The following is a 22,690-nucleotide window of genomic DNA, read 5'->3' on the forward strand; positions in this document are numbered from 1 at the left end:
GAGAAAAAGATTACCTTGATTTACTTGTGTTTTTGCAGTTCCGTTCCCACAATGCGTACAATTGAAAATTGTAACGCTACTGCTTGGATTAAACCTATTCCCTTCTTTACTTGCATTTGCTACTATACCTAAACACCCGTGACACTCGGTGGCATCACCGGAACCGGATATACCCTTCCTTGTTCCACGCACCACTTCCGACTGTGTCGTTGGATCTATTTGGTATGTGGCAGGCGGTGAGGCGGGAGTATTTTCTATTCTGCAACAAGAACACAATATACGTGAATATATTTTTAAAACAAATTTTTATAATTCTAGTAATAAACTCACTCTAACTGGGTACTGTGGCTTTGATACAGATGACAACGTAGAAGATCACCGTACGGGGCAATTTGCGGATCCGCTTCAAGAAGATCGAGAGGCGTCTTATTTTTAGAGTTTCTTGCCTGCTCCAGAAGAGTACAACTCCTGTCCACACTTACCAAGAAACAGGCTAGCGCCAATTCTGTATTCGTACCCTGTCTTACCAAATTTTGCCATATCTAAAATTAATGGACACATTATTAATGAAGTATTTATATGTTAAGGATTAAAGTAATTGCACAAAGAAACGTACTGTATATATAAGAGGTGAATCTCGACAGCTTTCAGATGTAGGAACGACGTTCGTTTGATTCGAGCTTTTTACTATAGCAATATGGAGTACTGTGTCTCCATCCGCGTCTGTACTAGTAATGTCCGCATTGTGATGTACCAATAATTCTACCAGAGCCCAATGGCCTTGCGAGGTAGCTAAGTGTAATGGCGTTTGTCGACGATTATTTCGCAAATCTACTTTTGCATGGCCACCAGATTCAGAAAGAAGTATAGCCGCAACGTCCCTGTGACCATTCAAGGCCGCAAGATGCAGTGCTGCAAAGCCATCTTCTTTCTTCACGTCCACTAGATGCCTTGCTCGCGCCACTAATCTTTCCGTCGCACTAAAAACACACTCCTATAATTAAGTCTCTCCAGACTGATTGATAGGAAAAGCGAGCATACGTACTGAGCATTGCCTTTCAAAGCAGCATGATGAAGCACGTTGAAACCTCGTTTATTTCGCAAAGTAAAGTCTACCCTCTCGCATGAACATAGAGCGTCGATTATATCCAAGGCGTCTTTACCGATTGCGTCTTTTCCAATAGCATCGTGCAACGCAGTGTCTCCGTATGAGTCTTGCAAGTTAACGTCGCACTGGTGACGTAACAAGAATTTCACACATTGTACGTGTTTTTTGTTCACGGCAACATGCAGTGCACTGCACTTGCCATTGTTCATAGTGTTCATAGGTGCACCGCGTGACAGAAGCAACTCCATTATTTCTGGCTGATTGCTACAACGAAACAGAAACATTTTTATTATCTAAATTTGGTACTCCCAACATTATTTTAACTTAAATAGATTTTTGTAACGAACCCGAATGCAGCATAATGAAGAGGAGTGTCTCCATCTTCATCTACTGCTCGTAGGGATGCACCAGCATCTAAAAGAAGTGTACAAAGATCACGTTGTCCTTGATGTGCCGCAACTTGTAAACACGTTTTCTTGCCACTGCCAGGACCGCCAGCTCTGGCGTCAACTCTTCCAGGGTATTTTTTAAGAAACTCTTGGACCGCGGATACGCCAGCCTCTCCCCTGGCTGCATCTCGTAATAATTTTTCGACTTCTGTGTCTACGCTTTCAGCTGTATAAAAAATATTGCATAACGAGTGTATCAAGACAATATTTAATACAATTAATAAATTTCATACCTGACCAGTCTCTACTTCGATTTGATTCATCTTGTAGAGAAACAGTTTCAGTTCCAGGAGGAACAAGGGTAACACTCAAAGGATTGAATGTCCACGTATGACCATCTAGAGCAACTCGCAAATCTCCATCCGAATATATTTTGATTACTTTTCCAGTCTTTCCTAGGGCCTATATATTGACTTGTTAAAAGATGGGATGGTCATTACCATACTAAAAGGCTTGGAAACTATAGTGGCTGGGTGAAGTATTTCGACATGTCTATGAACTCAGTATTTCTGACAACTTTGAGGGGATGAAAAAGAAGGCTGTTTCTATCGTTCTCGTACTTGAGTTTTGTATTCTCGTTTCAAGACCTGATTAGACTTTGGGTATAATAAGTCCATGAATAATAATAATTATATTTTGTAGTTTTTTGGTTTTTCATTACATATCCGTTGTATGTAAAAATTATTAAAAAGGTTCTAATTAAAATTACTAAAAAGAACGAAATAAAATCTTATTTGTTGTATACTTAAACCACATTAATAACGTACGCAACAAATATTTAAAAATAATATTACACCAAAAAATCCTGTTTGTAAATAGTTAATTTAAAAAATCATGGGCAATGTTTCGTCTTTAAACGTAAACTACGATCGATCAATTAAGTTATCTGCTTGCAAATCAGACTTCAGATCTTTTGAGAACGAGAAAGAAAAATTCATAGTCGCATTCTTTTTTGACTTCCAAAAACTGTCCAAAGTGGTGAGCTCACGGATACATGGCTCCTACATTAATATGTGTAGTAATAAGGGAAATTCAGGATGGCGCTGTGTAGCTCAGAATGCTTTGCCCGGTCACTATGTTCTAAATACAAGTTTCAATAATTACATTTTTCATCACGTCTATCCATTCTCCGTGACCTCGTTGATAAAGTTTAACTGCAGATAAATCAGTTTTTACTCTGACTATATCGCCCAGAGAAAATGGATCTTTGCTTGTAACATTTATAAGCGCACCCGGATTAAAAGTCCATCTGTTATTACATCCTTCGAATTGTACACGAACATCTCCTTTATCAGTGATTCGATGGACTCTGCCGACCTAAATACAATAATGAAAATTAGACAATCGAATATATTAAATATAGTTGCAGCAATTTTTGTGTGATGTACCTTTCCTACATAGTCAGCCATACGTGGGTTCCAACCACCATGACCCTCTTGCATTTCTTTTAACGTTTCTACGTCAACAAATACTTTTATTTTGTGTCCAACAATAAATATTGAATGACGTGGACTAGACACACTACAAGGAAAACCACTCCTGGTTGGTGTTAAGTTATTTCCATTATCAGGCACAGTCATTATTGGTTGGCCAACATGTGGAAGATGTTCTTTATAGTATGAACCAGTTGTAGCTTCCTCTACATAACACAAATCTACACAACCCTTATACCCAAGACGATAAACATTTGAACTGCCTTTAGACCATGTCACAGTTGCCACTGAACGACTACTTCCATTATCCCAACCACGTATGTCCATAACTCTGCCAGTTTTTCCTAAAACATTGAGTAACTTAGAACTTAATATTGTTAGAGTAATACAATACAAAACTGAAACTCATAGTACCTCTACCTCCATCTTGATTTCCCCATTCCCAATCTGGACCACGTACAACTTTTGCCCCAATAAATATTCCCTTTAAAGGTATTTTAGTACAGCCTTCTCGTGGAGACAATTGGATCCTATAGGATGCATCATAAAAAATATTTATAAAGTAACACTTAAATACATTATTATTAAATAGTTATGATAACGTCTGAAGTACCAACCCTACAGAGTTAGCTGTTTGAAATCTTTGGAAAGTATGACTCAAGTCGTGCACATCAGCCATATAGCATTGAGTGCACAAATCATAATCAGGGCATTGCGCACACTTCCATTTAATACCAATTATCCCATGTCTTTTACATCCATCACAGATAATGTTTGCATGTTTAACACCAGTGGCTGCATTGTCAAATACCAACAGATCATAAGCTCCTTGATATCCAATTCTGTAATTACTCCTAGATCCATGATCCCATTGAACAATAACTGTTTTATCTGGTGTCCTGTCCGAAGGATTTGGACTAGAAGCATGATTTCCAAAAGATGGAGGTTTGCCAATTTCAACAACTGTTCCTGCATGTCCTTCTCCCCCATCTTGGTTATCCCACTTCCAATCCTGCCCACGAACCACCCTTAGACCAACTTCTAACATTGCCGTGTGCACACTATTCCGTATATGACCCTTTAAGAGATAAATAGAATAAATCATTTAAGGATACAAAATATTGTTTCATGTATATCATTAGTAGAATATATTGCTAAAGTTTAATTAAATAGTTTACAAACATTCTGTAATGTTAATCAAAATAAAATTTAATAAAATAAAATTGAATTTTGTTTTATAGAATTAAAAGCAATTTGTCTATTGATATGCACACATGTTGTCCTCATAAATAAGATTAAAATATTACTTTATATGGTAGAAAAATAAACAGCAAAAATTTATGAAACAACCTAATATAATATTTTATGTCTTTGCATTGTCCAACAATAATAACTGCACAATAACAATATATGGATTTGAGAATTACTTGATATTTTATTTCATTCTTCTGTTAAAATATTAAATAATTCAATCTTGTTTGAATGTTTGCAGTTGTGAACTCTTTTATCTACAAGGATTTAATTAGGTTCAAGTCTGATGATTAATATAATTAATTTAAGATCATCAGGTTATTAGAAGATAACTATTTTCTAACTATCTTTCATATATATTACCATATTTAAATTTTGTTCAATCTATTCTTTTAGCACATAACATATTTTTTGAGTTTAATGTTTAACACTGTTTTTGTTACTAAGTATATATCAAACATGATGTTTTTCATTGTTTTCAAATAAATAAAATTTAAATACATTAAAACAAATAAAATTTTTCCAAGTTTCTTTCTATTGCTTAATGATTTTTAATGTTTACTCTGCATGGTATTGATCTTGTTACCATACAAGGACTAAGACTGACAAGATTTCCTTTTAATAATTCGCATATAATATTTGGAACAGTCTTGTTTGGATCTGTAATCGATTTGCACATAATACAATTGATTCATTTCATTGTTCTCTATAATTGTTCATTCGTTATATGATCTTTTATACTATGTCCTAGATAATATTTTGAAATATTATGCAATGTATTATTATTTATTACAGATTTCCCAAATAATATGGTAGCAATTCCAAATAAAAGATTTTACCCATCGATAACTGTAGTACTTATTACATATTTTATGTGATGCATATTGGATTATGCTACCATTTTGACACATATAATCAAGTAATCCTAGTAGCTGTGTATGACATTCCTTATATGCATGTAAACATTCAAAGATTTTGTCTAAACGAAGGAACTGAAGTAGTTAAAAATTTTTGAACATGCTAGTTTAACAAGCTTCTAAATAAGAACAAATGAAATAATAAATAGTATTTATTTGTTATATTACTTTTTTTGCTCGACATGCCTTCATAATCAATATTAAATAAAATTCGATTCTGCTCTTATTTTTGGAAAATGAAATGAAAAATCTATTCTGCGAAGGACTCTTGCACTGTACGTACCTGAAACGGTCGAGTCTAGCACAATATATCTTGTAAATCATATGCACTTCTGTAACTTTTCACGTAGCTTACAGAATATTCTTTTGAATCGATCACAAAATAACTCTAGTAGACACGAACAAGAATACTCGCGGAGTATATTCTCGACAGTTGGACAACATCATTACCAAGGATTACGGAGGTTCATCCCGATAGGATTCTGCGTCTATGTCAACGATCGTAACCTCGTAACAAGTTCGTCGAAGGCGCCTCTTTCGAGCGCTAGCTGAGCTAATGGAAAACTAGACAGGAAGGAGTCTCTATTTCTACACGGAATTTTGGAATACTTGCTCGTTTATTATCAGAGTGCATCCAACTTTTCCATCAAGTCTCTCACAGAGGATACATTCTTGGTAAATTATACACTGTTCTCTAGAAATTATTCACTACGAGTACTACGAGTAGGTCCACGACCTATCGCATCGGCAACTAAGCTTGGCAAAGAAAAAGCACTCTTTGCTTACTCGGACTTGAGATTTTCACTTTTATGTTTTCCTCATTTTCACCATACAGTACATTCTACAAATTTTACTTCCCGATGATTCAGACCCCATTGCTGCACGTCAGAATATAAGTCTATACATACATGCTTGTAAGAGACATATAGGGTGTCTCTAGATATGTGTCGAAATAATCGGTAAACGATGGAAGATTCGAGGAAAATCTAATAGTGTCAATTAAAAAGTCTTTTTCTCTCAATCTTTCAAGGTCATTTTGTATTCTTAAATAACAAAACGTTACTGTTTCATTTCTTGTACAAAGAGAGAACAAATTCAACATAATCATCTAAAGTTACCTTGAAATAATTGAAGGTAATTCTAAAATTTATACTTAATTAATCAATTAGGATCTTGTAAATAATTTCTCTGTCGAAAAGTTCGTTTAATTTATTTCTTCTTCTGCATTCTGTGGGCACTTATTTAGGACATCCTGTATACAAATCGCAAGAGAAATTGGAAAGGTGTAGTTCACATAATGAATAATGATTCTCGTGTTCATGCATCACTCAACACTTTTTAAACCTTTTCTCATTGTATTTTTATACTTTAAAGCATGTACACAAAAAACATTTTTATTTGACAATATACATTCCGAATTAAAGGGCCAATTGGAATACATCTACGAAATTCAAGTGACATTAGGAGTAAAAGTGATTCATTAAAAGAATTATCATAATTATTTTTTAGCTTCCGAATTGTTTGGCAAGATAGAGGAATGAGATTTGAAATGCCCAAATACATCGAAGATTGAAAATAGTATCATCGCGCGACTAAAATATCGATTGATTATTCTGCCTCGAACAACGTTGCTTCGAAAGCAGCCAGGTCCGTTATCAACCAACTTCTCGAGTTTGAATATCGATCGTAGTCCATCAGCGGAGGAACTGGTGTATGAACGAGTCGCAATTTGCCTTTGATATTCTGTTTACGAAGCAGCACGCGTTTTATCGTGTATAACGGACCTAACGGACTCGCCATCGGAATTGTTGAACTTATCTTGGTGATATACGCACCTTCACAAAGTGTGCATCTCGTAACCGCTCGCGGGTGACAGTTTCGCGCCGGTATCGGTTCAGCTAACCTCGAGCGACCGTACGAATCGAACGTGTAATTTCTTTCGCAGAGAGGATGGATCCTCTCGGGGGAGATGGATGTGGTGATGGAAACGTGGAACGTCGCGGGGCGGGTCGCGGTCGAGGTCGTGGACCATGGACGTCGAGCCAACAAGAGATCCACGCGTTAAGGAGACCTCATCATGCTACATCTGGAGGGCAAACAACAGGTTGCTATTACTTTCTTTGAGATGCTATTGAATTTTAGTTGAAATAAAAATTTTCCCCTGTTGATTATTTTGGATCATGCTCAGACTTTGATCTGCGCACTCTTGCGTTATGTATTATACTTTGGGAATTGAAACAGAGTTTTGTTGTTTTATAAATTAATTCATCAAGTTGTATACTATCTCAATTAATAGTATTGTCCATTATAGTCCATTTTTGTTCATTTAGGAACAAAATCCTTTGTTGCCTTGTATCCAAAAAGAAGACATCATTTGAAACGTATGGTATTTTATATAATAATGAAATTTTATGTTTTCATTGCAGGTTTTCCAGAATCAAGAGACACAGAACAAAGTAAATCAGATAAATCTTACGATGATATTCTACAGAATTCAACCTTATCTGTACATGCAGCTGAATTCATTCCAAAATCTTATCCTGTTAAACAGCCGTCGGTCTGTATTTTTTATTGTTACATGTGTTATTTTTTTCTCTATTTGAATATTAAAATAGTCTTAATATATTTAATGTACAGCAGCAACCACAGCAGCATCAATCGTCTGTGAGATTTTTACAGAAACATTCAGTTCAAGATAGATTACAATTGGCACGGGAGATACCACTTCAAGCGCAAATGATACATCAAGTACAAAATTCTGCTTGTAATTATGTTGAACAGGTTCAGCAATTTGATAATTTCTCACAACAGCAACAAGTAGAGCAATCCACAAATGTTCAAGATTATGGACATTTTGATGGGGGTTCGGGAGATTATAAAGACAAACATCAGGTGAATATATTAACGAATATTATAAAATAATTAAAAATTGTGGTTGGTCACTAAGTAGTCATTCTGTGATTGCAGGAATCAAGTGGAAATGAAGATAATTATTTAATTGGATTTGCTGACACTATGCAAAACCTAATAAGTGTTATACACTCTTTGATATTAAATCCTGGGCGATTTACTGAAATTGTGCCACCACTCATAATTAATCTTAGGCCGTATTTAAAATTTCCTAGTCACTTACAAGAAATTATAAAAGTCATAATTCAGCAGGTATATATTTATTTGTTCATATGGAAAAGAGTTTAAGAACTTGTTCCCGGTTAAAATGGGAAAGAGAATTTCTATATTTATGTTTTAAAATATTTCCAGTCTATAAATGTGGGTAATTTCCGGTACAGTGGTGCTCGGCTTTGCGCGTTTCTAGACACCACTAAGACCTCCGTCGATGAGACATTGTTTAGACAGATTTTATATACTTTGTGAGTCACTAAATATAAGTACAGTATATATCAGTTTATTTAAGATTTTCAGCTTTATAAACTTTAAGTTGATGGTAGATGTAAAAAAGAAACAGAAAGCCAAGCTTCTAATTGGAAGCAAAAGAACGATCACACAGAGGATGAACAGAAAAGATGTCATGGATTGATATTATTCCTAGCTGAGCTGGTTACTCAAATGGGACATACATCTACTTTCGGTTTGGGAGACCTATTGATTCAACTTATTATTATTACTTTAAAGAAGCCTGCTCCGAATTCCATTAAGAATATTTGCCAAGCCCTCAAGGTATATAATGTTTGAATAATCTTTGCGCAAATCGATTAATCGCATTATACACGTATGATTTAAATTCAATGTACACGTGTTAATGTATAGTTGGCAGGTCATACTTTGGAGAAGGATAAAGGAGGAAGTCACAAAGAAATGGAGATTATGATGCGAGCACTAACAGATCTAGTAACAGCGGGTAGAGTAGATTCGCACGTGGGACGTATGGTGCACAGTGTTCACGAATTGAGAAATGGGAATTGGGGGCAGACTTCTACTACAGATCCTTCTGTTGAATTTACGGAACACATAGACACAGATCCCAATCAAGCGCTGGACGAACCTGTATTCTACGGTCCGGATGGCAAAGTGTTAACTGCAGAAGAAAACAAATTTTTAGAGGACGTTGCGTATAGTACAACGAATATTGATAACCATATGTACGCCTACTGAACTACATTCATGATATTTTAAGGTATACATATAGATTAATCTCTATTGGTTTTTTTTTTTTACAGAATATTAGAGCATGCTTACGAAGATGAAGGGAAATGGCTATCGGAGGACGACGACGAGGTGGATGAAGCGTACGAGGAATTTTTGAGAAATATTCCAAAGACGATTAAAAAGCAGGCGCAAGAATAATCGAAGATACAACGGCTACCCACTATCGTCATCATTATTGCGTAAAATGCTCAAGATCAATAAAACCTCATAGTTGGAAACTATGAGCATCCGTTAAATTTTCATTCTGAATTTCGATAATGCGCACGAACTATAATATATAGACAAACAAATCAAACGTGTGACGGAACAATTTTCTGCACCCATATGTTTATGCAAGTGACCGATATTCAGTAAAATCGTCTCTAACACGAGACCTTTGTTTTATCAATTTACACGGAACTAAAAGAGTCGCTATCCGTAGCAATCGATTGAAAAATCCTCGTGTATCTGAATTTTAGTTCCTTTCCATTTTTGTGTTTATTATGTACTAATTTTTTTATCATGCACTTTTTTATAATCAGAACGAACGTTACAAGGTTTTTTCCTAGGACGAAACAATATCTATTTGTCATACGATACGAAATTTATTATTAAGTTATTTAAATTATTATAATAAATCCTCAGAATGAATTAGGTAACTATCGCTGTTGGTGTTACGATTATTTTTACGATCTACTATGCATGAAATTGCAAATCTAATAACTTGTTTTTTGCAGGTGGTGTAATTCTAGTAGTAAATATATTACGAACTTTCTATTTTATACATTGCAGTTCTGTAAACAAAAAACAAGTTGGTTTCCTCAAAGCTGTTACAACTTATTCGATCGTTACGGTTCGATTACGTGCGCGATGACTATTTTGTCGATGATCGTGGCGAGCACGCGATATCACTGTGTCGACAGATCCATTTTTGGCGCGAAAGGGTTCGCAAAATGATTGTCTGCCGCAGCGAATGCGGGCTGCAGTATGATTATTCACGCTTAGTTGTGTTCTGTTTATGCTGCAGCGGTTCTGGAGCTTTCGTGTGTCATTATAAATTCGTTAGAATCACATTCCAGCCAAAAATACTTTTTAAATACTGCTTAATATTCATTTTAATTCTTCAATATATGTATGTCTAATTTTTTTAACATGCTTTATATATAATTTATCATATCGTAAATATATATGTCAAGCATATATAAAAAATTACACAAATTTGACGCGTTTAAAATTAATCGAAGGAAAATAGTGTAATATTTATGAGTGTATAGTATAACTGTTGTATGAGAATGTTTTTTATTCATCTTGAGTAGGAATATATTAACTTTGATTTATATGTTACCAAACGAACTTGAATTTAATTGTAGCTCATTTTGTAGCAGAATTTTTTCCTGTTGGAGGATAAATGGTTTCCTGATATTATTCAAGTGCACAGCATTTAATGACAAGTGTGTGTGTAGGCGAGACCCATCGAAGGATCGTCAGGGGCACGCGTAGGCAAAATCCAAAGTGGGACTGAAGGTTGAAGAAGGTGGGGCCTTTCTTGTGTTCGAACCATCTCCTCTTTCGTTGGAAAACCCGTTAATCTGCTTGATCTCGTCGCGGAGTACGGACCCCTTTCAGTAAAGGTAAACTGATCCTAAAAATTCTTTAACGCTCAACGATCGAATATACTACCTAACCCGTAATTTTACCATTCATTTTTTAAGTTGGAACTGTCCTTGCTGTGTATACAGAATCATGGACCATTCGTGGATAGCACTTTTACTTTTTTTTTCGTTTCTCGCCATAGTTAATGGTGGATACTATCAGTCAAGGATAATAACATCTGGGAATGTTCGTAAGTCGTACAAGTCGTTTAATATACAGGATGTTTCATGAAATGTGGGTATAACTTCAAGAATCTATATAAACATTTATCATGTTTGGTCTACTTTTTTAACTGTAGCCATTTTTATATTGCACCAAATTATCGCCTATTATCAATTGTGTCCACTTTTTATAAAATACTGTTATAAGTTAAACAGACTTTTTGGGAAAGGTTTCTTCCTTAAACAATTTTACTATATGTTTTAAGTCGCTCAAGGTGGTTGTGAAACGCACACTTGCGGAGTCAATGCAAGATGTACACTCAGCGAAGGTAGACCAGTGTGTTCCTGCATGAACCTGCACATGGGAGATCCTCTCTCACGTTGCGTGCGGGTTGAATGTCAAAGTAAGTGTTTAAAAATAGCGTTAAATGCATCATTAATAATAATTTTAATTGCATGTATTTAATTTTCAGTTAACGAAGATTGTAGCAACAGCAAGGTTTGCACGAATAACAGATGCATAAATCCTTGTGATGGCTTATGCGGCGTAAATGCGATATGTGAGACCAAAAATCACGTTCCAACATGTTATTGTGCACCTGGAGAAACAGGAGATCCTTTCACCTCATGCCATATAGCTGATCCTCGTACGTGGTGTTAGCATGCATCTGCATACATTGAAGATTCTATTCGTAGTGTATTCTTTGTATAATCAATTGCTTATACATTGAATTTCTTCGTTGAAATCCTTTCAGAGGCTGCCTGCAAACCGAATCCGTGCGGATTGAACACGAAATGCGAAGTGGTAAACGAGGTAACAGTTTGCAGTTGTTTACCAGGTTACATAGGGTCTCCGTCGATCGGTTGTCGTCACGAATGTGAAAGTGACAATGAATGTCCTAATCATCTCGCTTGTTCGGCCTCGTTTAGATGTGAGAACCCGTGTAAATGCGGTACAAATGCGGAGTGCAGGGTCGTTAATCATCAGGCAATATGTACCTGTCCAAAGGTAAGCAGCAGATAGACATACTCACAAAAACAAAGAGATATACAAATTTGGATTAATGATTGGAATTTATTGTAGAATTGGTTGGGAAACGCGTTCGTGTCTTGTCGGCCAGAATGTGTTGCCCATTCCGATTGTCCAGGAAACAAACCCGCTTGTCTCTATCAGAAATGCATGAATCCTTGCGACGGAGTATGTGGCGTAAATGCAGATTGTAACCTGCGAGACATCACTCCAGTTTGTAGTTGTCCAAAGCACATGACTGGCAATCCTTTCTTTAGCTGTAGACTTTTTGAAGCGCGTAAGTGATTGAAATTTATAGAAGCAAGATGTTTGGGCGCGTTTTGGCACTTAATCAAAGGTCTATTAATACACTCTCAGGGGACCTGTGCGAACCAAACCCATGTGGAGTGAATGCAATTTGCACGCCAGGACACGATAATACGGGAAAGGAAAGACCCGTATGCACATGCCCCACTGGTTACATCGGTAATGCGTTAACTAGTTGCCAACGAGGAGAATGCTTTACAGACAACGAGTGTCCTGATAGTAAGACATGTATAGACTTCACGTGCCAAAACCCCTGCACTGGTAAAGAATGTGGACCAACTGCGACGTGCACTCCGCGGCGTCATATAGCGGTGTGTACCTGTCCAGATGGTACGCGAGGGGATGCACTTTATACCTGTAATCCGATTGACAGCAGATCCATCTACAGCTACGGCCGACGATATCGATATCATTACTAATAGTCATAGATTTTCTCTCGACAGATCAATTGAAACATATAACGACGATAATCGTTTAAATAGAATCTGTATATAATCGAAAATGCAAAATATATATTTATCTGACCTTGAGGCGTACAAAAGGTCGATATTTTTTTGGAAATTGTGTGGTAATTTAGTTACTTGTCCCAAAATTCCTTTTACGAGTTAAATTGCTGCATTGATTTACGGCTAACGTTTTATTATAATTAATTTTCAACCAAAAATGTTAAAATTACCGAATATTTGTGATGTTATTGGAATGGATAAAAGTGGTGTATGATTAAGCAGTAAAGCGAACTGGGTGTTATACGTTTTCTCTCAACTGTTCATGTGTCACTCTTTAACGCATGAGCTAATCCTATGTAGCATATATGTATATATACAGAGTGTTTCATACAGAGTATTCTTTCAGAAATGCTTTTTAATAACGACAAAATCCTTTCTTTATATCTTATACAAATGTTTGTGTTCACAAAATGCGAGTATTACAGTACTCAATATTACATTGGTAACAAAATATTTTAAGTAATCTACTTTCGTACTTTAATATTGCAATACATTAGATACTCTAGTATATACATTTCTTTATGTTCTAAAATATTAACACTCAATATTACAATAATAAGTTTCTCAGTACAGCAATATTAAATATTTTAAAGTATCAATATCAAATATTTCAATGCATTTATACTAAATAAATTCTAGTTAAGTAGTAGAATCTAAAATACAAAAGAAAGAGATAGTTTGTGGCTATATTTGATAGTTGTGAGAAACTGAGGAACACTTTGCGTGAGATAAGCTGTATTTCTAGACATTACTTGCATGCACTATATATATCTATGTCATTCTTTAACAATCCGATAGAGTTCGACAGCAGCGCAGTTTGTAACAGTCCGAAAACGAACGTGAAAGAAGGTGTTACGAAGTACGCTTCTTGGAAGAGTTTCCTACGCAGTTATCAAAAAATTAAAAAACAGCTGACGTCCTGATAACGAATCTGTCTTCAGCAAAGAAGGCTTGTTTTTTAGGGGGGCTAGCCCGCTGGGCTTTCTCGACCCAAAAGCGCGGAGAGATGTCGATACGAACCGTAGCTTACCATCTCTTGCAAAATGGTCGAGCTTTGCTGCATTCCTTCCGGAATACCAAATGTTTCTACTCTAATTACCATCCAAGAAACTACTACGACAAGATACACGTTGTGCAAGTAGGTGAGTTGGTCGACCGTGAATTTATTTCTTATGAATTGTCGCGATGTCAGAAGATCTTGGCACAGCCTATCATCAAAACAGAATCAAAGACCTTCGACAGTTGCGTTGTGTTTCTAACCCTGTCAGATTGACAACTCGTCCATTCTTGAAAATTTGACTTCGAAATCGCTTCGACCTATTTTGAATGTTGTATCTTGCGCAAGGCCGACTAGTTATTCGATTGTCATGTGCTATCTGTTTACGTGAAATTTGTAGATAACGCTGTCTTTGTATTTTGATCATATTAAAGTTTCTGTGAAACGTAAAATTTCCAAAACACACCGAAAAATTCACTGTTATTAATCATTCATGTTGTTACACTGAATACAGGTAAGTCCCAGGGGTGCCTGCCCCAGGGTAACAGTAATCCTGTATCGACCACAAGAAGTCACCTTGGTTACTTGGGAGCCCATGCTCGACGGATTTTTGTTGATAACATCTTAAAAAGAGTTACTAATAGCTTAGCAGCTGATTTACGAAGACGTGCTGCCCGTAGATTGGTTTTTGGCGATTCTGCTCCTTTCTTTGCTTTGGTTGGTGTATCTTTGGCATCTGGTACTGGAATATTAACAAAGGATGATGAATTAGAAGGTGTCTGCTGGGAAATTCGGGTAAATTTTGATGTATTTTTTACAAAAATTGTAGAAAGAATAAGTTTTTTATCTTAAATTTTATAAAACTCTTTTTATTATTAATAGGAAGCTGTATCAAAATTGCAATGGAACACTCCACAAAATGATAAGAATTATGAAATTATTAAAGATGAAAAGGCTGTTACTCTGGAGGATTTTGTAATTGGTCCTGCTATTGCAAAAGGGTGCTCTGCTGTTGTCTATGCAACAAGATTTAATGATTCTGCACCTAGTGAAAATGTCAAACAGATAAACATTGATAACAAGACTACAGATGTAACTGCATTTCCATTGGCATTAAAAATGATGTTTAATTATGATGCTGAATCAAATGCACTGTCTATTTTGAGATCCATGCATCGAGAAACTGTACCTGCTAGAAAACATTTGAATAATGAAGAATTGGCTGAGTGGGAAACAAAGATGGCAGAAAGGAGACCAAAGCTGCCACCACATCCAAATATTGTAGCAATGTATTATGCTTTCACTAACAGAGTACCAGCTCTGCCAGATTCATGGAGAATGTATCCTGATGCTTTACCTCCACGTATTAACCCACATGGATCAGGAAGAAACATGAGTCTGTTTTTGCTAATGAAAAGGTTATTGTCATACTAAAAAGTAAATATTTTGAAAGTATATCTAATAATGTAACTCTTACCTGTTTATTACAGGTATGACATTACATTAAAACAATATCTGGCTGATCGTAATATGAGCATCAGGGAATCAATACTACTACTTGCTCAGTTACTTGAAGGTGTTGCTCATATGAATGCTCATGGTATTGTACATCGGTAAGTAAATATCTTTTGTTCAAGTGGAAAGTATAACATGACATTAAGTGTTGGATGTTGTCATTACCCATTTTTTTTTTCCCTTAAACAAACCAGAGATCTGAAGAGTGACAATATTCTACTAGATTTGTCTGAAGAAACTGATAATTGCCCATCATTGGTAATTACGGATTTTGGATGTTGTTTGGCCGACAAAAGCTACGGATTATATTTGCCTTACAACACTCATGATATTGACAAAGGCGGCAATGTTGCGTTAATGGCACCTGAAGTTTTCACGATAGAACCCGGTCCGTTCACCAGCATTAATTACACTAAAGCCGACCTATGGACTGTAGGCACCATAGCTTACGAAATATTTGGTATGAAAAACCCATTTCACAGTGATAGTAGCGAAAAGATATCTCTGAAGAACTATAGCTACAAAGAGAGTGATCTCCCACTTTTGCCAAACAGCGTGCCAACTATTGTTTCTGCGTTAATAAAAAATATGTTGTCTCGAAGTTTGTACAAGGTACAGTATATGGATTATTTGGAAAATTTTTGAATTCTATATCGCATTTATAATTTCAGAGACTCGATACAGAAACAGCAGCAACTGTAATACAATTGCAGTTATGGGCACCTAGCACTTGGTTCAGGTGTGAAGAAAAACTACCATCGAGTAACGAGGTATTTAAATAAGTTACATTTATATTTATATAATTTCATATTTGTAATATTTTTGGACTGTTAAACAGGTGATACAATGGCTTCTATGCTTAACTACGAAAGTACTTTGTGAAGGACACAATTCGAAGCTTCCATTACAGGAAATGCTCTACGATGAGAAATTTAAAGAAGCCAAAACGAATTCTTATTATAGATCGCTGTCAACGAGATCCTGCGGAAGACGTACTATGCCGGAATATCAATTAATAGCGAGTTTTCTCGGTAGAGTCACGCTTAGCAATATTAGAAGTGCTTTAAAGTGGATACAAAAAAATGTATAATTACATAGTAGACGTTTATAAAATTCTCGCAGGAAAGGAGCAAATTTGAATAATACAAAATACTTAATCTGCATATCGAAAAATGATCTGTTTTGTGGTTATTTTACGCCACGAAACGCAGATCATTGAAATATTTTTGTATACCCAGTTTTATCATTTTGTCGTTAACGTTTTTGAGTTGCTTTCTTATTAATTTATTTTTGATACTCTTAAAAACAGAAAAGAGTCGTACTACTAATTATATTTACCACAGCAAAAGTCATGGTTGAATGTTTCATTGCAGTTGTAAGCCATAGAAAAACTACTCTTTTTGTGATTCATAATGCCTTCTAATTCAACGATACTTAACAGCGATACTTAAGTATTGTAATTTGAATTTATTTTGGTGATTTTAGTATATTTCTTTTATTAACTTTGCTATAGAGCTCACACGATAACTTATTGTTTTACTTGCACATAGAGCAATTTTTTGCACTTGATAAAGATAGCTTGCTCTGTGCTGCAGTAAGCTGTTCAGGTTACAATGCTGAACAGTAAAATGCTTCAGATTTTACTGTTTAATATAAAGTGTATTGACACGCGGTCAATCTTGAATAACTTTAGTTTGAATTTTTATTTTATGAAAGTTATGGATTAACCGCGCAACAAATGTAAATATTACTGTCAACAGTGGTAAAATTTGAGTCACTGTATAAACATTGTTCAACAATAAAGCTTGTAAATGATATTCACGCAATAGTATCGTTAACTGGTTCGATCAGTTTGGGTTTTTCGGAAATCTGCATTTTATACTTCATTTCCTCGAGATTGAGATTCTTAGATACTGCTATATCTTTCAAATACATCAGATACTCCTCGAGTGACAGGGCTCTTTTTCGAAATTTAAAAAATGCTAGTCCTGTATCGGTTGTTGTAATTGTAACCATGTCGAGTATGCCTGCAGATATTAACCACCTGTCGCTCTGTGATAACGGTATTAGTTGTAAGTTTTTGTTGGAAGAAATTGGATCCATCAGACAATATGCTGTAACGATTGTAAACATATAAATTTCATCAATTATCTGTCATTAGAAATACTCGTTACTTTTCACGTTCATTGGTACTTAAATGCTGTTCTTTCTATGATAGTTTACCCTCAAACATCTCTTCAAATGGAATAACCTTTACTTCTATTCTCTTTGGAAGTAAATCCAACATAGTCTTTTAGTAGAAAATGTATTGATCATTTATTCATGAAATTAGATACATGAACGACAAACATTTGAAACATCATAAAATTGGCATACCGGAATAAAATTTTGGGAAATTTTGAAAATTGATGAATTTTATCATGAAGTTTAACGAATCTCTACAATCGAACAAAAACCTTTTGACCTCATGCAACCGAAATTGCAATGACGTAGCTTTAATTGATGCGGTTGAAAGTATAAAAACTCCTTACTTTTATCAAGTTCTGCCTCAAAACTTATTTAATTGCTTTTGCGTCGAGACGTGCACTACAATGACGAGGCTTGATATGCGAGGAAATACTGTATATCAGAAGATCAAGTTAGCAAATGTGTTGAATTATCTTTTAAATTTGTTAAATTCTATAGTTTCCTTAACCAATTATAGAAGACTACTTGTGGATATGGACATTCCTGCTTTGTTAATATTTCTTAAAAAGCATCAGGACATTGCCTACATTAACTTAGCGAGCAACAATATTTCAGACAGCGGCTTTAGAAATTTGCTTGATCACGTTCTTGTAAGATAAAATGTTTATAAAAACTACAAAATTGTTTGACAGAATCTATATCACGGACTTGTTTGTATCAGCGTTACAAAAACATACTTGAATTGGATGTTCAGAATAATGATATCACGGCAAAAGGAACTAAGTATTTGTTAGAAGTAGGAGTAAACGTTGAGCTTAAGGGTATAAATTTAAAAGCAAACAAATTTGGCGTCGAGGTTATTAATTTTGCAATTCCGTCCATTTGAAATTATCAACTGAATCTTGATTAAATGATTTTTGCAGGGGTCAAAAAATGTGGCACTTTTTTTATTAAAAAATAGATATGTATTTTATTTAAATGTCGCAGAAGTTGATCAAACTGCTTCCAGTTTAATATATTTTATAATGGTCTTGAGTTCAGAGCAAGAAATCTCTAATACAACACTAAAGAGTCTGGACATTAGTCGACCGAATCCAGGATGCATGTATTACTTTGATTCTGTTCATTTTTCCAGCATTATTGGTCACATGCTTAAAGTAACTTCATATCAATTGTATTCTTTTTTTATCTTTCATGTTCATGTTAATGAAAGGTTTTTTTTCTTAGCATAATACTACTCTGGTAGCATTACATCTACAAAAATATAACTTCAGTTGCCATGATATTGAAATTTTAATGTCTAATGCAAAATATAACTATACGTTGCACCTGTTGAATCTTGGCTGTAATAATATAGGAGATCAGGGAATAGACTACCTTGCTAACTGGTTAGCAAAAGGATCTGCTTTGAAAACTCTCATCTTGTGCAAGAATATTATAACTGATCATGGTGCAAGGTATTATGATTTTTAAAATGATAAATTATGTGAAATATATGAAATAGAAAAGGAACGAATAACGATTACTTTCAGGAAACTAAGTTTTTCTCTTCCATTTTCAAAGCTCTTATCATTAGATATATCTTACAATAAAATCACAGATGATGGCATGGTTGATATTTTAAACACATTGAAGAAGAGTCCTCTTCTACGACAGCTGAGAATATTTGGAAATTATCTTGGTCATCCAGCTGCAAAAGTATTTGCTCAGGAATATCATATATAAACAGTTTACACTTTATGATCATTTGTAGATTATCAAACGAATGCTAATATCTCAAGTCCTGAACCAAGAAAATATAGATGTTAGACCATATAGAGTTGATCATAGGTGGTATTGTGCAAGATATGAAGGTGACCAGTGTAGGAAAGTATTTTATGATGTTTCTTATGGTCTCAATATGCAATCTGCACCTATAACAAAAATTCGTCCTAAGAGAATGTATTACAAGTACACGTATTCAATGACAAGTGAACTTAAAATACAACATGTATGTTATTGCCACAATTTCCTTTTATCACAAATTTACTAAGAAATGTTTTTTTTCAGTCAACCATTACTATCATTTCAAACATTTTGAAGAGAGATCATGCAAAGAACTGTTCATGTTGTTACTGTTTCAAATGCGAGGGTAATGACGCAATTTTATCCTTTAATAAGTATTATTTGTTCATTTTTTTTCAATTCTATTAATATTAAATTTTTCAGCACCGTATTATGAGGAACTGTGCAGAAACCACCTAGAGACTTGCACGTGTTGCAAATGCAAGGGAGATGAAAGCAGCGATTGGTCCGTAAATAAGTCAATTACAGATAAAGTCGTATCTCCACGTGATCCTATGAAAAACATCTTATACATTTTGAGTCGCGTGAATTCCGATACTCGTAAGAATATCTTACGATGGATCAATATTGATGAGGATATTTTGGAAGAAGATTTAAAAGCTATTGCTGGTATGAATCAATAGAATATTACTGTTTCTAGACGTGAATCCTCGATCCCTTGTATTATCTTTTACTTTGAAATTAAAGATCAAAACAAGCTTGAAGAAAGCTCATCTAAGGACACAGTTTCCTGCAATCGCTCACGGTTACAGCTGATTTGTAGATCTAATTTACAGAAATATGTACAGGAGGATTATTCTAAGAATATATTAATTACACCTAAAAACAACTCTATGTTAACTATGTGCAAAGAAGTTGATGACAAAACTTCTTCGTTAGAGTATTGTACGAATACGTTCTAAGGCCATGATTTTGCAAACAAGATAGATTTTACAAAAAGAAAAGCAGATATGAAGTATTACTTAAAGGCATTATTTTATTAATGACTATGTCTATAACTTCTACATTGAAGTTAAAATGGAAAAGTACAAAAATAAAAAATATATTAAATGAAATTTGTAGTCTACATCAATTTTTTAATTCGTCAATGTTTGACCATTCTCCTGTTTAGTTTCTTCTTTATTGCTTCTCGTGCTGCGTCGACCGTCGATCAAGAAAACTTGACCTTCTTGTTCTTTGCTTTCCACAGTTTTCTCCGGTATCAGTTGATTTGACATGGTTTCGCGCGGTATTTTGTTGGACTGCATAAGTTCGCTCGCTTCAAAGTTGCCTGGGCTGTTTAAGGCGTTTTTCTGATTTCTTAGAGAAATTTGACGAGACCGCCACATCGAGTTAGGTGTTTGAAAGGTTTGGGGAAAAGCGTTGATCGTAACTCCTTTTGGTCCGTACATTGTGTCGACCAGAGATTTGGTAAAGTATGGATTGTACATATTGTCCGGACTGAACCCGTCAACTCCTTGAAGTGTCGTCTTTAGATACATCGTTTGATAATTATGGTGATGGTGACGTGGAACGATACCACTGACAGAAGCACTATTTCCTCCTTGAGGTTCTAAGTTTTCCATATGTCCCTGTGAATAGCGATAAAGGACATTAAATACAACGAGGTTTATAGTTAATGTTAATCTAAATTTTCATGTCCTATACAGAGATACTTGGATGGCAATGTCTATACCTAAGCACAAACAGTTAGATAACTAACGTATAATTATTTTCTACTTACATGAGGCAATACGTTGAAATTATACGGAATCATCATCGGAGACTTTGCAAACGATGAGGAATAAGACATAGCAGGTAGCATTTGCACAGCCATAGATTCTACACCAGAATCGCCCAATACTGCTACGTTGTTCTGACAAGAGCACAGTGGATTACCGTAGGAAGATACAGATGGAACTTGAACAATGGTGGCTGCTGCATTTTGATCAAACTCAGGAACCACGACCACAGGGTTCGGAGAAATTGTGATTACATGTTCATTGCATGTAGAAGCGACTGGCATCATAGCCAGAGTTTTTTGCGGTTCTGGTAAGGGTTGTTGAAATTGCTCTATGTGCATAGGTTTAGGCTGTTCTGTAGTAGTTTTGATCTCTACTGTAGGAGCTGAAGCTGGTTTAGGCTTTGGTTTTGGTTTTGAAATAGTCTGAACGACATTCGATTGAGGAGCTGATTGAATGATGTTTACAGATGGAACAGATTGGACATAAGACTGAGCAGCAGGTTGTATGATTTGTAAAGTACTAATGGGTTGGACTACCGATTGGGGCATGACTATACTCGCCTGAGGCATTAATTGGGCAACAGGTTGAAGCATGCTCAAAGTCTGGATTTGCTGAGGAACAGGTTCAGCTTGAATGGCCAATGGGATCTTCTGAACTGTAGCTTGATTTTTTTGGCAAGAAACTTGAGTTGGCTGAGAGGATCCCGGATTTATCTGAACGCAGAAGCTCTCAGTAGACTTCTTGGCTCTGTCTTTATTCTCGCCGGTTTCTTCAATGTTTAGAGCCGTTTTCTTAGACTCTAGCTTGGCGTCTTCTACCACCGACTTCTTCTCGGTGATTTTGGTCGTTGGAACAGCTTGGGCCAAAGCGATACCCAGTAATAAAACCGTGAAACACATACTAAGATGCATTGTTGATCGTATAGATTCCGTGACTTCGAAAACCAAATTGACGATCCATCGATCCAATTTCGTTTTTATAGGGATTCATGAACATGTGAATTCTTACTATAACCCTGGAGAATTTTGCAACTGAATGTGCGAACATTGTGAAATATGACTTCGTTGATTTTGCTGATTTCGAGTTACATAACTGCTTCGTTCTTTTACTGATGTTTTTATGATCTACATAATTGAAATCGATGTACAAGACTATTCTTATTTTCTAGAATCAAAGCAATTGATGGAAGAACATTTAAGTGGATTAGTGAGAACGATCTTCTTGTAATATGATTTGTTTGAAACAATTGAGGTTTAATGTAAAGATATGCTTTATAAAATGGAACATTAAATTTATAATAATTGTATACTATAACTGTTAGTTATTGCATGATCATGGTGGTTTCATAAAAACTTCCCTTGTACTATCTTCGATTATTTCATAAATTACTTAATTTTAATTTTCTTTTACATAAATATTTTTGGTAAAATATATATTTTTCAATTCAGATATTAATATAAAA

The 22,690-nt window shown here is 35.3% G+C and overlaps 6 protein-coding genes across 9 annotated transcripts in view; 4 read left to right on the forward strand and 2 right to left on the reverse strand.

Moving 5' to 3' along the window:
• Mib2 (E3 ubiquitin-protein ligase mind bomb 2) overlaps positions 1-6,013 on the reverse strand; it is an 8,864-nt gene extending 2,851 nt beyond the window's left edge. Inside the window, exons 1-11 of the mRNA XM_076312081.1 lie at positions 5,442-6,013; positions 3,608-4,068; positions 3,405-3,520; positions 2,946-3,334; positions 2,662-2,874; positions 1,791-1,959; positions 1,456-1,723; positions 1,046-1,372; positions 617-980; positions 331-542; positions 15-259 (exon numbers count right to left, since the gene is read on the reverse strand). Coding sequence (XP_076168196.1) covers positions 15-259; positions 331-542; positions 617-980; positions 1,046-1,372; positions 1,456-1,723; positions 1,791-1,959; positions 2,662-2,874; positions 2,946-3,334; positions 3,405-3,520; positions 3,608-4,038 — 2,734 coding nt within the window. The 5' untranslated portion in view covers positions 4,039-4,068; positions 5,442-6,013. The remainder of the gene's footprint in view (positions 1-14; positions 260-330; positions 543-616; positions 981-1,045; positions 1,373-1,455; positions 1,724-1,790; positions 1,960-2,661; positions 2,875-2,945; positions 3,335-3,404; positions 3,521-3,607; positions 4,069-5,441) is intronic.
• On the forward strand, positions 5,570-9,964 carry LOC143147130 (polyadenylate-binding protein-interacting protein 1). 4 transcript variants are annotated; one of them, XM_076312085.1, is made up of 9 exons: positions 5,570-5,833; positions 7,104-7,262; positions 7,585-7,715; positions 7,796-8,050; positions 8,126-8,320; positions 8,420-8,529; positions 8,608-8,836; positions 8,927-9,258; positions 9,337-9,964. In XM_076312085.1, the coding sequence occupies exons 2-9, from the start codon at positions 7,109-7,111 to the stop codon at positions 9,461-9,463; spliced, it is 1,533 nt and encodes a 510-aa protein (XP_076168200.1). In that variant the 5' UTR covers positions 5,570-5,833; positions 7,104-7,108; the 3' UTR covers positions 9,464-9,964. The 4 variants fall into 4 exon arrangements, with proteins under 4 accessions (XP_076168200.1, XP_076168202.1, XP_076168203.1 ...); XM_076312087.1 differs by lacking the exon at positions 5,570-5,833 and adding an exon at positions 6,162-6,292; XM_076312088.1 differs by lacking the exon at positions 5,570-5,833 and adding an exon at positions 6,788-6,805.
• A 123-nt stretch (positions 9,965-10,087) lies between these two features.
• Positions 10,088-13,015, forward strand: LOC143147132 (uncharacterized). Its single transcript, XM_076312091.1, has 7 exons — positions 10,088-10,935; positions 11,017-11,147; positions 11,385-11,522; positions 11,592-11,765; positions 11,874-12,127; positions 12,203-12,425; positions 12,506-13,015. The coding sequence occupies exons 2-7, from the start codon at positions 11,048-11,050 to the stop codon at positions 12,871-12,873; spliced, it is 1,257 nt and encodes a 418-aa protein (XP_076168206.1). The 5' UTR covers positions 10,088-10,935; positions 11,017-11,047; the 3' UTR covers positions 12,874-13,015.
• Positions 13,016-13,781: 766 nt separating this feature from the next.
• On the forward strand, positions 13,782-17,289 carry Pink1 (PTEN-induced putative kinase 1). Its single transcript, XM_076312084.1, has 7 exons — positions 13,782-14,102; positions 14,472-14,752; positions 14,840-15,375; positions 15,448-15,570; positions 15,667-16,084; positions 16,144-16,242; positions 16,311-17,289. The coding sequence occupies exons 1-7, from the start codon at positions 13,967-13,969 to the stop codon at positions 16,560-16,562; spliced, it is 1,845 nt and encodes a 614-aa protein (XP_076168199.1). The 5' UTR covers positions 13,782-13,966; the 3' UTR covers positions 16,563-17,289.
• Positions 17,290-17,425: 136 nt separating this feature from the next.
• Positions 17,426-22,504, forward strand: LOC143147133 (uncharacterized). The gene is made up of 10 exons (XM_076312092.1): positions 17,426-18,309; positions 18,381-18,515; positions 18,583-18,816; positions 18,887-19,116; positions 19,192-19,357; positions 19,413-19,649; positions 19,709-19,790; positions 19,868-20,113; positions 20,192-21,535; positions 21,695-22,504. The coding sequence occupies exons 1-9, from the start codon at positions 17,881-17,883 to the stop codon at positions 20,404-20,406; spliced, it is 1,974 nt and encodes a 657-aa protein (XP_076168207.1). The 5' UTR covers positions 17,426-17,880; the 3' UTR covers positions 20,407-21,535; positions 21,695-22,504.
• On the reverse strand, positions 20,341-22,485 carry LOC143147131 (uncharacterized). The gene is made up of 2 exons (XM_076312090.1): positions 21,228-22,485; positions 20,341-21,075 (listed from the first exon to the last, which is right to left on the reverse strand). The coding sequence occupies exons 1-2, from the start codon at positions 22,137-22,139 to the stop codon at positions 20,581-20,583; spliced, it is 1,407 nt and encodes a 468-aa protein (XP_076168205.1). The 5' UTR covers positions 22,140-22,485; the 3' UTR covers positions 20,341-20,580.
• Positions 22,505-22,690: the final 186 nt, after the last annotated feature.

This window comes from Ptiloglossa arizonensis, chromosome 5 (genome assembly GCF_051014685.1).
Source record: "Ptiloglossa arizonensis isolate GNS036 chromosome 5, iyPtiAriz1_principal, whole genome shotgun sequence".
In the NCBI taxonomy this organism is placed as follows: domain Eukaryota; kingdom Metazoa; phylum Arthropoda; class Insecta; order Hymenoptera; family Colletidae; genus Ptiloglossa; species Ptiloglossa arizonensis.

Bases quoted from the DNA above. Each gene is read 5' to 3' on its own strand.
- LOC143147130 (XM_076312085.1), top strand. From the start codon at position 7,109: ATGGATCCTCTCGGGGGAGATGGATGTGGTGATGGAAACGTGGAACGT. The intron at 7,716-7,795 runs GTCTGTATTTTT...TTTAATGTACAG, and splicing joins ATCCTGTTAAACAGCCGTCG to CAGCAACCACAGCAGCATCA. The intron at 9,259-9,336 runs GTACGCCTACTG...TTTTTTTTACAG, and splicing joins ACGAATATTGATAACCATAT to AATATTAGAGCATGCTTACG.
- LOC143147132 (XM_076312091.1), top strand. From the start codon at position 11,048: ATGGACCATTCGTGGATAGCACTTTTACTTTTTTTTTCGTTTCTCGCC. The intron at 11,148-11,384 runs GTAAGTCGTACA...ATATGTTTTAAG, and splicing joins AATAACATCTGGGAATGTTC to TCGCTCAAGGTGGTTGTGAA. The intron at 11,766-11,873 runs GTACGTGGTGTT...AAATCCTTTCAG, and splicing joins ATGCCATATAGCTGATCCTC to AGGCTGCCTGCAAACCGAAT.
- Pink1 (XM_076312084.1), top strand. From the start codon at position 13,967: ATGTCGATACGAACCGTAGCTTACCATCTCTTGCAAAATGGTCGAGCT. The intron at 15,571-15,666 runs GTAAGTAAATAT...TAAACAAACCAG, and splicing joins GCTCATGGTATTGTACATCG to AGATCTGAAGAGTGACAATA. The intron at 16,243-16,310 runs GTATTTAAATAA...ACTGTTAAACAG, and splicing joins AACTACCATCGAGTAACGAG to GTGATACAATGGCTTCTATG.
- LOC143147133 (XM_076312092.1), top strand. From the start codon at position 17,881: ATGAATTTTATCATGAAGTTTAACGAATCTCTACAATCGAACAAAAAC. The intron at 19,117-19,191 runs GTATTATGATTT...GATTACTTTCAG, and splicing joins ATAACTGATCATGGTGCAAG to GAAACTAAGTTTTTCTCTTC. The intron at 19,791-19,867 runs GTAATGACGCAA...TAAATTTTTCAG, and splicing joins TTACTGTTTCAAATGCGAGG to CACCGTATTATGAGGAACTG.
- LOC143147131 (XM_076312090.1), bottom strand. From the start codon at position 22,139: ATGCATCTTAGTATGTGTTTCACGGTTTTATTACTGGGTATCGCTTTG. The intron at 21,076-21,227 runs GTAAGTAGAAAA...CGCTATTCACAG, and splicing joins ATTTCAACGTATTGCCTCAT to GGACATATGGAAAACTTAGA.